The following is a 13,062-nucleotide window of genomic DNA, read 5'->3' as shown; positions in this document are numbered from 1 at the left end:
TGCTCATGCAGGGGCAGTTCCAAAGGCGCAGTTTGTGTATATGTATATTCGTTTCTGCATATATGGCATATATGGTTCTTGGACAGAACCGTTGCCTAAGATGTGACTGCTGTACGATTGCTAACTGGTACAGCAATGAGGAAGGCTGAACTTAAGATTGGAAGAATAAGAAATTGAAACTGACATGTTTGCTCATCCCTAGGAAGGGATAAGGTTTTATTCAGGGTGGATAAAAATCAATTATTTTTTTAAAAAATAAAATAAAATAAAATCAGATTTTTGTATTTAAATCAGATTTTTAAAATAAAATGCTTTTGGAGGGAAAATCTTTCTAAGGATAGTTTTCTGTTTAAGTTACATTATACTCCAAAGGCTATTCATCAGGAAATAGGGGTTTATTTTACATTTTTCATTTGTGCTAAAACTCAGTCTAAGGTTTGTTTGTTTTTTAAAAAAAACCATTTAACCACATCACTTAACAAACATGGATACATATGCTGTAATGTTTTTGTTTTAGTTAAATAAATTGTTTATATTGTTATTAAGGAAATGATTATTTTTCTCCTTCCAACAAAGTACAGCAGAAGAGTTGTCCAAATACAAACAGTTAACTTATTAAACCTGACAATAATTTCATAATTATCTTTCTATGTATTTCTAACATTATAGCCAAATCAGTAATTTTTGATATACCATAACTGTAAAAACTACTCTGAAAATTTATTATTCCAAAATGAAACCTCGATCTGGTTGTAAATATTAAGATTATACCAACAAGAATGAGTCTTTCTGTAAAAAAATGATTTAAATCAAGTCTTACTGACTAGTGATTTAAATTGTGATTTATATCGATTTGATTTAAATCAAATCCACCCTGGTTTTATTATTATTATTATTATTATTATTATTATTATTATGGAGGAGAGGAATGACCCCATGCAGGCGCTGTGGGAAGGAACTTGCTTGCTTTTTCCTCTTCACAGATGACTGCTGCTGATTATAATATAATGCTGCTTAATTCTTGGGGAAGACATCCGAGGAAAACTTTGGGCAGGCCTGTAGCATTCAAGAAGAGGACTTTCCTGTGAGGCAATGGATCCACTTGTGCTTGCTGGCAACTTTCAGCTGCAGCATTTCCAATGAGTGGAGGTGCCTGGAGAGCAAACCCTCCTGCCCTGGGTCTTAATTGCTGCTGCTTGAAAGCAAGGAAGGTGGCTAAAGAGCTTCTGAGCGGTTGTCAGGAAAGGCTTTTAAAAACCATTTGAGATTGCCAGAGTTAAATACTGAGGGTGAGGGAGAATGCATGTGGGCACATGTGTATTCAGAAAGAAATAGAGGCAATCCATCAAACTGGGAAGCTGAGAACGTGGAAAGTTCACTTCACCACCCCCAACCCCGGTCTCATCTGTACAGAGCTCTGCAAGGTTGGTTTGCATTTCCTTCAGGAATGCAGCAAAGCAGCTGTAGTGGCTGCATATGTGTTGTGTTGTGGCCTAGAGATTGAACTGTGAACCAGGAAGTTGCTTGGAATGGAAGGTAACTGGAGCAAAAGCCGTTTGAACATAATTCTACTCTTAACAGCTGTATCAGCTACATATGAGCTACCGCATTGTATTAGCTATGTTGATATTAATGGTCGGAAGCCATCAAGCTGTTGTTTCCCCACTGACCTATGAGGCAGGCTGAAATTCAGCAGATATAGCTCTTTTTTCTCACCTTGAGGCAGAAAAGCTTCACCTGCTGAATCAGCTGCCTATCGTATGATTCTGAATTCTGGGCTTTTGGATAAGCATTACAGTTGTGTTTTATTTTTATTTATAAAATTATTTATGTGCCACCGTTGGGTGGGCATAGGCCTCCTAAGATGGCTGTCAATATCATAGAAACACAACAGATACAATCAAAACTTGAGAACGACAAGCAGCAACATCAACAGCTCAGGTTGCTAAACAGGATGGCTTTCCAGAACCAGGTAGATGTTGATTGGTTAATTCCATAGTCGTTGCCATTTTGCGACAAGGGAAATTGAAACCTGCTGCAGGCCTGCATCTTGTCATGAATGTGATATATCTCCTGCCTTGGAAGGCTGCTGCAACTTCTGTTTGCAATACATAAAAGAAGATCTCTGTGCAACTGCTGGGCAATTATGGAGGGTTTACTGGCAAACTTTTATGAGGAGTAGTATAATGGAGTGTGTGCCGGGAGAAGCAACATCTTCCAAATCGTTCTTCTGACAGCCGAGCACTAATTAAATTCACATCGTAGAAAAGTTCCACTGTAGAAAATCCAAGGCAGGGAGGAGGTTTGTGGGAAACGAAGCAGGCCAGCCCCAGCTATGAGCTTCAGAGTCATTTTCTTCTCGTTGTGTTTTCGTTCGGCCCTCCCTCCAAGGTGCTCCAGAGTGGATGGGTTGGAGCTCCTCTTCACATCAGTCTTGCCTTCACAGTGACCCTGTGCAGGAAACGTGGCTGAGGGGGCCTGTCTGTCCCAAGGCCACATAGTGAGCTTCGTGGCTGAGGTGAGATGTGATCCTGGGACTCCCTGGCCCTCGTTGCATACCCCAGCCTAGACATCCACAATCGGAAGTGGAGGCTGCCTTGCCCCAAGGTCACCAGAGCCCCATGCCATTTGGTCTGGACTGAGCCATAAAGTTTTTCCGTTTGCTTTTCCTCGTCCAACCCAAAGCAGCCACCAGATTGAATGCTTAGTGGAGATTGAAGTTGATATTGAAATACTTTATTGTCACTTGCACAACTTGTATACAGTGAGATTACACGAGCACCCCCCACTTAGCTCTCTTAGTCTTAATTCCCCTTGTTTACTTAATTCCCCTTGTTTACCCACCAAACCCAAAAGTCAGTTGCCCTGTTGTTATCTTTTCATTCAGCAGCCTAACAGCCCATGGATAGAAGCTGTTCTTTACCCTGTTGGTGCGACTAATCATGCTTCTATATCTTCTGCCTGAGGGCAGGAGATCAAGAAAGTGCCGACCAGGGTGTGATTCATCCCCAAGAATTTTCCTCACTCTCATGAGGCAACATTCTTCTGCTATTTCATCCAGTGGATTCACAGGACAACGCATAATATCTTGTGCTGTATTCACCACCCTCTGTAGGCACTTCCTATCAGTTGATGTCAAACCAGCGTACCACACCGTGATGCAGTATGAATCTGTTGTGGACTGATAGAAAGAGATCATCAAATGCTGATTGACATCATTCTTCCGCAATCCTCTGAGGAGATGGAGCCTCAGTTGGGCTTTCTTAACTACCTGGGTTGTATTTATTTTCCAAGTAAGGTCTTCACTGAGATAAACTCCTAGGAATTTCCTCCTCCAACCCAAAGCAGCCACCAGATTGGACGCTTAGTGGAGATGTGGCAGATAGGTGGCTTCTTCATCTGGCAGCAGCACCCACCCTCAAGCCTAGCATGGGTCCGAGTTACAGCCATTGTGGCCTTGTTCAGGTGTTTGCCTGAACACCCGGCAGCTTAAAGTGGGGTGACGGTTTGGGGCCATGTCTCCCCAACACATCTGCATGTCAAGGGTCATCTTCAGACCTTTGCATATTTAGCACAGAAGTCTGCAGGGCCTTCTAGGCACATTTGGCATGTAGAAGCTTCCCTGTGTTTCCTGACGTTGAGGAGGCTTCATGGTTCATTTTGTGCTGAACAGGTAAAGAGATATTTCCATGCACAAGGGAATTTGAACCAGAGAATTGTGGAGACCACAAGGGTCATTTAGTCCAACCTCCTGCAGGCAGATGGCCATCCAATTTCTGCTTAAAAACCTCCAATGAAGGAAACCCCCCCACCTTTCAACGGAGCCTGTTCCACTGTCAAACAGCTTTTACGATCAGAAAGTTCTTCCTAATGTTCGGTAGCAATTTTCTTTCTTGTAATTTGAATCCATTGGTTTGGGTCCTACCATCTGTAGCAGCAGAGAACAAGCTTGCTCCATCTTCCATGGGACAGCCCTTTAGATATTTGAAGAGGCCTATCATACTCCATCTTCTCCAGGCTGAACATCCCTAACTCCCTCAGTCGCTCCTCATGAGGCTTGGTTTCCAGACCCTTCATCAACATGGTCACGTTATAGGGCTAGGCGATACCTGGTTTTCAATATCACGATATATCACCAGATAAACGTCACAATATTTTGATATATCATGATGTTTGAAATAAGGCTGGAACTATGTAGAGGTGAATGTGGTAATGCCCTGGCAACTGCTCCAGGTCTAACTAAAACCTCTGTAGGAGCTTAGAACTGGTTCACACATGCAGCAGACTAGGGTGCTAGGATGGTCTGTGTCAGGTGAGAAGGGAGAATAAACTTTTGCCATACATGGTTTTTTGGGGTTTTTTTTAAAGCCTTGCAGGTAGAAAGGTAGTTTTTAACCCAGCCTCTTCCATTCTGTGTTAGATCTCCACTTGCAGGTAGTTCATATCTTGTTCTTCTTAAGGGGAATGTAAAAAAAAATGTAACTTTGCCCATCTTCCACCTTCAGATTTAATTGGTGCAACTTTTTAGAGCATATTGTGCTGCAGTTTATATAGATGAGGGCTCAGAGTTCTGAAGGAGACATTTTTGGGCCTACTTCTTTCAGCAGACCAGGCCGATCCAATGCTTCTGAACTTGCCTGCAGATTAGAATGCAGCTCCCAGCCAGATTGTGCACTTACCTGGATTTGCTGTGCACTTTTGGTGTGCAAAAAGGGTGCACACAAATGTATATTTCACATACACTTTTATGTGGAATGTGAAATGGGCTAGGTGTGTGTGTATTCAAAATGCATACAAGTTAGATGTAGACTTTCTTTCTTTCTTGTCCTTTAAAATAAAACTTGCACAGGACAGATGTAAGGCAGAGCACCAGCAAGGCTGAAATCGGATGGAGTTTCTGTGCAGCCACAGTCATTGCAGAGACAAGAGTCACATACCACATCTCAAGGTGTTTTAGTCTAGAGAAAACATTGTGAGAGATGCAGAGCATGTAAAAAAGGCGAAAGATTTATATGATCTGAGGAGAAGCCGGAGTATTGTCAGATAGGCTGAGGGAAGTCTAAAAGATGTATATGTTAGAAGTGGATGTTAAATATGGATGGAATGTATATTGGAAACTGAATAAAAATTATTATAAAAAAAAGAGAGAGATGCAGAGCATGGTGTCTGGTAGCCAAAATGAGAGAGAGAGAAAGTGAAAGCTGCCCATTTAATTAGGCATGGCCAGTTAATTGCTGCTGCTTGGTCAAAATAACTGACCTTTTAAAAATGGAATTAATCTGGCATCTGCTGGGCAGAAGACCATTTCATCCTTCCCTGTGGTATGTTATGTCGCTAATTGCTAACTATGATTTACTTAGCTGGCTTGTACTTGAATTAAAACACAGCAGACGTGTGCAGTGCAGTAAGGCACATCTCTCTTCAGAATGCGCCACGCAGGGATGTTCTTGTGCTCCTGTATTAGCCTTGGCAAGGCTGACTTTGATTGTTTGATTATTTGATTGTTGTTAGCCGCCCTGAGCCTGGCTTTGGCTGGGGAGGGCGGGATATAAATAAAATTTATTATTATTATTATTATACAATCATGGCAGGGAATGCTGTCATTTTCTGGCCCCTAATGTCTCTGAAAGATTCTTCTGCAGAATTCCAGCTCGTCTGGTGGTCCGTCTTTCTACACCCCTTGCAAGCCATTTCTAGCCAGGCGGGTAAACGTCATGGGTGTAGCCAAGGGGGGGCAGGGAACAGTTGCTGCCCTAAATAAATCAAAATATCAACTGAGGTTCTGTCCCCCATCCCCCAACAAAAATCCTGGCTACGCCTGTGGTAAACATCCTGTTTGCATTTATTGCAGTGGTTCTGAAAATGGGCTGTAGCGCCCTCTGGGGAGCCTTGGGATTGCCTTAGGGGGTGCTAGGAGTAGGCCTGGGTTATGTGCTGGCTGGACCTGACGGAGTTGTAGTCCAACAATGTCTAGAGGGCACCACATTGGCAAAGGCTGCTCTGCTGGTTCAGTTTCTTGTGAGCAGAGAATACCAGATATTTGTGGTGTTACCCTTTTAATTTAGCAGCAGACGCGTTGAGTAAGCCTGCCGTCTGGAGCCTCCCACCCTTATTCTCAGGAATACAGGAAGCTGCCTTAGTCAATCTCAGTATTGTCTACACAGCGCAAACCTTCCAACATTTCTCCAATGAAAATAGGGACATCCGAAGGAAAAGTGGGACATTCCGGGGTGGCTTCTGTAAATCTGGGACTGTTCCTGGAAGTTAGGGACACCTGGTGGGTCTGTACTGGCTAGCTGGAGTTCTCCTGGTTTCTCCCAGCCCCACCTGAAGATGCTGGGGGTTAAATCTAGGGCCTTTCATAAGCAGAACAGATGCTCTCTCACTGCAGACACAGCTTGTAAAAAAACACCCTCTTATTTCTTCACTGGCCAGAACTCCATTGTCAAACTGTTTCTTCTTGAGAGGCTGAACTGATAGTGAGGTGGGACTAGTCCTACTTGGCTACTTGCCTCTGTGGTTGCATCCAGACAACTGATTCATCCACTTTTGTTTGCACAAAATGTCTGAAGAGGTTAAAGGACATCCACTGTTTTATTGAGTATACATCCTGGTTTGTTTCATGGTGAGCTTCGTGTCCAGCCATTATCACCCCACACTTTCCAGTGCACTTTTCTGTCACTCTCCTTCCTGCAAAATGTTTTGTTTTGTTTGCTTTTGGAAGCAGGTTGGTTGTGCAAGAAAATCCATTTCAATTCCATTTTGAAAATCCATTTCAAAAAATCCACCTCAATTGCACAATGTGCGTTTGTGGGTCCCCTCTGCAAATACTGACAGCCTACAAGTGTCCTGTGAGCCTCTGATAGCTAATCTGGTGGCAGACACATGTTCACAAAGTCTTTATTGGTGTTGACCTTCCTGGAGCAGATGATGTTCCAGGCCTTGTGAAATTGAACAGGTTTGTTAGAAATACTAGCCAAATTGTATACAAGATGCTGAGGGAGTGTTGGAATTTACTTTGAGGTTCTTTCTTGCAGTGCTTGTGGAAGCCTTAGAAAGCTGTTTGTCCAAAGCTCCATTGCTTTGTTTCTTTCTTTGCTGGATTAAGATGGCTGAAAGGCAACCCATTTGCCCTTCTTCATTACCACAGTTCAGAGATGATAGACATAAAGTACATGGTTTTTTGACAGTGCACGGCACTTCAGAGCAAATTGCCAGTTTCAGGCAGATGTATGCAAGTGAAGGAGGCCAATTGTCGTCCATCAACTTAATCGCTATTGGGATGAGAGTCGAGAGCAAATGCTGTAGATGTAGCAAATGGAGAAAAGTCTTCCTCCAACGTTCCTGCCTTGAAAATTGAAAATCTTTTTATCCAAACCCCCCCCCCTCTCTCTCTCTCTCTGTGTGTGTGTGTGGATGTGATGAATTAATCAATTTGTACCTACTTGAGCTTCATTTCAATTGAAGATGAGAAGAAAAGTGTAGTTAAGGTTGAGCTAAAGAAAGCAAGGAAGTAGTGACATTTCAGAAGGTACAATGAGGAAGAGAGAGAGGTGGTACAATCCAGGCGCACTGGGAAGAGAGTTCTAGCTTATCCATGAAGGTCTGGTATTCACCCCAGACACCCCCAGCCCAGTTGCTCTTCTAGCTTCCTGGCCATCTCAAGAACACCCCACAGGTTGCCTTCTGAGAGCCAAAATCAATTGATAGTATCTGCCCACCAGAAGAAAATCCCTTTGCCCTCTTATGGCACCATAGTCTTCTTATATGGGCTTGGTGCTCATGAGTGTACCTACAGAGCTACTCCTCTGTTAGCACTATGAGCCTAGCAGGGCAACAAGAGGGTGGTGGTGGGGGTATTGTGCACCCCAGCATTCCTCCCAGGGCTTCAACAGCCAGCCACAAAAAGATCCAAAAGCCAAGTTCTGTAGAGCAGTTACTAGTCCCAGTGCTAAACACTCAAGGAAGAGTTCAGAGGTCACTGAGGTGGAAACTTAGAACCGTGATTGTTAAGGAGGTTTTAATTGTTGCTCAGTTTTCCTATGTGAACTGCTTTGAGAACTAATTCTTGAACAGAAATTTGTGGAACTTGCATTCTTTCCATCTACTATGCCTTTGAGAAAAGTGGACAAATATCTGAAGTTCCTAAACACGTCTCCAATGCTACCATGCGTTTCAAAACTGGATTTGTAAGAATTGAGGCCAGAGTATGGATCACCACACTAAATTACTGGCTAAGACTATGCTTTGTCCCGTGTGGCCTTGCTCCCTTAACTATTAAGGACGGTTTCCAAGTGACATGTAAATGCACAGTGATAAAGATTATGACAACCCTAGGCTTCACCTTGCAGATCCTACTCAACATGGGGTATGATGAAGCAAAAAAAAATCATCTTGGCAGCTATGACATGCAACTTCCCTAACATCTGGGAGCCAGGTGATGGGTACAAACAAGGCAAGCCATCATCTACTTCCTGAGTGTGCATCTGATTCACTGCTGTGGGAAGCAGAGTGTTGGATCAAATGCATCCTTGAGGGTGACCGTGCCAGGCTTTAGAATAGCCTTCCCCAACCTGGTGCCCTCCAGAGGTTTTGGACTCTCTCTTCCCATCTGCCCCAGCCAGCATCTGGAGGGCACCAGGGAAGGCTGATTTAGAGCATCTTCCTGATAATTCAGGCTAGGACAAATGGGTAAGGCATGCGAGAGACAATTTTTTCAGCTTCAGTTGGTGCCAACATACAGGGGTAGATTTAAGCAGACTTGACAGATGTGCAGGCAACACATCAGATTGTAACAAATTGCTTCAAAATATGCCTTATTCAAGTCAAGAGAGGCCTGTTATTCCAATAATGGTGGCTATGGTAGAATTATTCTTGTAAATAACATTTTCTCAAAGACCAGCTTGATGTGTATGATCTCAGAGGAGTCAGTTCCATCCATTCCAAGTTTTCAAACAATCTTCCTTTTGTATTCTTGCTAATGAGCAATTGTAGTTCCATGCCTTTAATTGAAATGGGATAATGTTGGTGCTCCCGATGTAGAGCTTATCATAGAGCTCTCTCCAAGGTGCCCATCCCCAAGCAGGCTGTGTGAGTGTTTTGCAAGCACCTCAAATTGTTTGCACTCCACTTAATATTTCCCAAATTCAAAAAGTTCTCTCATTGCTGTAAGTGACTGAGGGTGTCCCAGCACTGCCTTTGCAACTCTGGCACTCCAGGCTCCAAGCCATTACAAATTTGAGGGTTTCGGCAAGGGAGACAGAGTAAGCCAGAAAAATGGACAGAATGAAAAATGTGTCACACCATTGTTGATGAAGCTGATGACTGTTCCTGAGTGCCAGTTGCAATATCCAGGAGCTGGGGATGTCCTGCCATCTCTTAAACTGGGCAATAATTTTTACTTTGCTTTTGAGAACTGGGCAGCAGGCGAGCTGTGAATATGCCATGAATAAGAGTAACGGCTGTAGCCTTTTGGAAGCTAATTAACTGTTCTTTGTTCATCTCAATTTTTTTATTAAAACAATTACTTCATTAACCTTCTGGTTCATCCTTTTAAAATACTTTGTTTCCAACCTTGCTGGAACTCTTCCATGCTCAATGTTGCAGCTCCAATAGGTCATGCAAAGTGTTGAACAAAAAGCTAGTGCAGATGCACATTAAGGCTGCAGGGTTGTTTGGGCGGGTGGGCAGGTTCTTGCTGTGCAGTGTGACTCAGGTTTTACAGGAGAATGTCCCAGTGCAAACTGCGTTGAATGAGGTCTCTCCCTCTCTGCTGCTTCCTCTACTCCTGCAGCTGCTTGCCTTAAACAGCTGGTTTCTGGAGCCTCCCTTGCAGGGCCGATACCATTGGGGAGGGGGCTTCATCAGTACTGCAGGGAAAAGGATTGACACCCCCTTTCCCATGCATCATGGCATCACCCCTAATTGGGTATCCCTGTTTAGAAACGGGGCAGAGCCTAGAGGCATTTAATGGAACTGTGCATCCAGCTTGACCCAAAAGATGCTTTGGTACCTAGAACTTCCCAAGTGAGGCACTTTCCTCCTCCTGTGCCCCTCTATTTTTTTTTCAGGTGGCCAAGCTAAAAATGACTTTGATTCCAGATAGTTCCAGATAGCCCATCCCAGCTAAATCTCCACTGCCAGCCCCTGTAGCTTTGAGTTTCAGCCACACAGTCTCTGGCATTTAAAATATTAATTCATGCAACCTAGCGGGGGGAAAGGCTTGGCAACATCTCCCCGAGATTCCCAAACAAACTGAGAGTGCCGAGGCAACTCAGTGGCACTTCAGGCCCTTTCTGCAACACCAGCTGCTTGTGGCGCTGAGGCAAAAGGCAAAGCAACTGCCATCTTGTACCCCTATAGCAGCCATCCTGGCAGGGTGGGTGCAAGGGAACCTGCAGCGTCTCCGCAGTGGGACCAGGGTTCAGCATGCCTAGTCGGTCACATGGGCACCTGCTTCCTCCTCCCTTCATGATGTTTCTGAACCAGGGTGGATAAAAATCAATGATTTTAAAAAATCAAAATAAAAAAATCAGATTTTTAAAATTTAAATCAGATTTTTTTTTTCATTTAAATTGGATTTTTAAAATAAAATGCTTTGGGGGGGGGGGGAATCTTTCTAAAGATAGTTTTCTATTTAAGTTACATTATAGTCCAAAGGCTATTCATCAGGAAATAAGGATTTGTTTTACGTTTTTCATGTGTGCTAAAACTCAAAGTATATTGTTGTTTTTTAAACTGTTTAACCACATCAGTTAACAAACATGGATACATATGCTATAATGTTATTGTTTTAGTTAAATAAATTGTTTAAATTTTTATTAAGGAAATGGTTATTTTTCTCCTTCCAATAAAGTACAGTGGTACCTCGGGTTACATACGCTTCAGGTTACACACTCCGCTAACCCAGAAATAGTGCTTCAGGTTAAGAACTTTGCTTCAGGATAAGAACAGAAATCGTGCTCCAGTGGCGCGGCAGCAGCAGGAGACCCCATTAGCTAAAGTGGTGCTTCAGGTTAAGAACAGTTTCAGGTTAAGAACAGACCTCCAGAACGGATTAAGTACTTAAGCCAAGGTACCACTGTACAGCAGAAAAGTTGTCCAAATACAAACAGTTAACTTATTAAACCTCACAGTAATTTCATAATTATCTGTCTATGTATTTCTAATATTATAACCAAATCAGTAATTTTTGATATAACTGTAAAAATTACTTTGAAAATTTATTATTCCAAAAATGAAACCTTGATCTGGTTGTAAATATTAAGAATATACCAGTAAGAATGAGTCTTTCTGTAAAGAAAGAAAAGAAAAAGATTTAAGTCAAGTCTTACTGACTAGTGATTTAAATCAAATCCACCCTGTTCTGAACCTTTTCTCTGCCTCCCTCTCTTGCTCTGTTTAGGCAGGTCAGAATGTAAGAGGAAGTGGAACTGCGCTGGGCAACAAGAACAGCAAACTTGGCGATTTTGTCTTGGTTCCAGAACATGTACCGTTATGGCTTCCTCACCTTAAAATGGAAGTTGTAGAGTTGGACAGAGGCAGATTTAGGGGACCGTGACTGGTTTGGTCACACTGACGCCACAGGGGATGTCACAACGATGATTCAGAATGGAGCGTGAGATGCAGGGAGCAGCTAAGTATGGCATCACACAGGGAGCCGCTGAAATCTGAGACCCCAAGGTCTGCCACTGAGTTGGAAAAGGTTCGGAAAAGAGCAGCCAAATGATCGAGGGTGGAAAGTCTCCCCTATGAGGAAGGGTTGCAGCCTTTTTGGTTTTTAGGTTTAAAGACAAGGAGAATAAGGCAGCATGATAGAAGTTTATAAAATGATGCAGACAGAGCAAAGTTCTTCTTCCTCTCTCATAATGCTAGAACTTGTGGAAACCCAATGAAGGTGAATGTTGGAAGATTTGGGACAGATAAAATAGACCTTGCTGAACTATGGAACTCACTCCCACAGGAGGCAGTGATGACCACCAACTTAGATGACTTTAAAAGAGGATTAGACAAACCTATGGAGGGCAAAGCTATTGATGGCTACTAGCCACAGTGGCTCTGCTCTGCCTCCATAGTCAGACGCAGCAATGGCCTGATCCTGCAGACTCTTCTGCTGTTCTTAATGGCATCCACTCCCGAAGCCCTGCAACCTTGTGACAGATGTTTCCCCTTCCTTCCTCTTTGCAGATCATTGGCCTCGTGATATTGTGCATTGGCATCTATGCCGAAGTGGAAAGGCAGAAGCACCGGACCCTGGAAGGGATCTTCCTTGCACCAGCACTGATTCTCCTCCTCCTCGGCATAACAATGTTTGCTGTTTCCTTCATTGGGATGGTGGGCTCCCTCCGAGACAACCGGACGCTGCTGAAAACAGTAAGGCTGCTTCCCCCCTTCCTGGAACTCTCCCAGCTCCAAAATTCATAGAATCATAGAACTGCAGAGGTGGAAGGGACCCCAAGGGTCATCCAGTCCAACCCACTGCAGTGCAGGAGTCACAGCTAAATAATTATTGATGGCCATCCAACCTCTGCTTAAAAACCTCCAATGAAGGAGAGTCCACCACTTTCCATGGGATTCTGTTCCTCTGCCAAACAGCTCTTGCCATCAGAAACGTCTTCCTAAGATTCAGTCAGAATCTGCCTTCTTGTCATTTGAATCCATTGGTTTGGGTCCTCCCCTCTGGAGCAGTAGAAAATTAGCTGGCACTCTCTCCCAAGTAACAGCCCTTTAGATATTTCATGGTGGCTGTCATCTCAGTCTGCTCTAGACTAAACATATCCAACTCCCTCAACAGTTAGTAGTTCTCGAAGTGTTGAGAATTTACTACTGCTCCTTCCTTCTGATATATGGCAGTTCTGTGGGCACAGAGAGGGTCTGCATGGCCCAGGTGTCGACAGGCGCCAAATACTCAGACATTATTGCATCAATTCTGTTTGTATAAGAGGCTATCTGTATCCTTCCAGGTCCAATTCATAGTTCTGCTGGTTACATTTATGGCCCCTAACAGTTTGGAGTCAAGTTACTTGAAGGACCACCTTCACCCATGTTAAACCTGCCAAGATG

The 13,062-nt window shown here is 43.5% G+C and overlaps 1 protein-coding gene across 3 annotated transcripts in view; it reads left to right on the top strand.

Moving 5' to 3' along the window:
* The window catches only part of LOC308483514 (tetraspanin-15-like), a 94,760-nt gene that overhangs the window by 7,458 nt on the left and 74,240 nt on the right, over positions 1–13,062 (top strand). For all 3 annotated transcript variants that reach the window (XM_081017545.1, XM_081017544.1, XM_081017543.1), the window contains exon 2: positions 12,187–12,372. In XM_081017545.1, coding sequence (XP_080873671.1) covers positions 12,187–12,372 — 186 coding nt within the window. The remainder of the gene's footprint in view (positions 1–12,186; positions 12,373–13,062) is intronic.

Source organism: Podarcis pityusensis, assembly GCF_964106645.2.
Source record: "Podarcis pityusensis genome assembly, chromosome: 8".
In the NCBI taxonomy this organism is placed as follows: Eukaryota; Metazoa; Chordata; class Lepidosauria; order Squamata; family Lacertidae; genus Podarcis; species Podarcis pityusensis.
The sequence above is the reverse complement of the archived record's forward strand: the minus strand, read 5'-3'. Positions and strand labels throughout refer to the sequence as shown.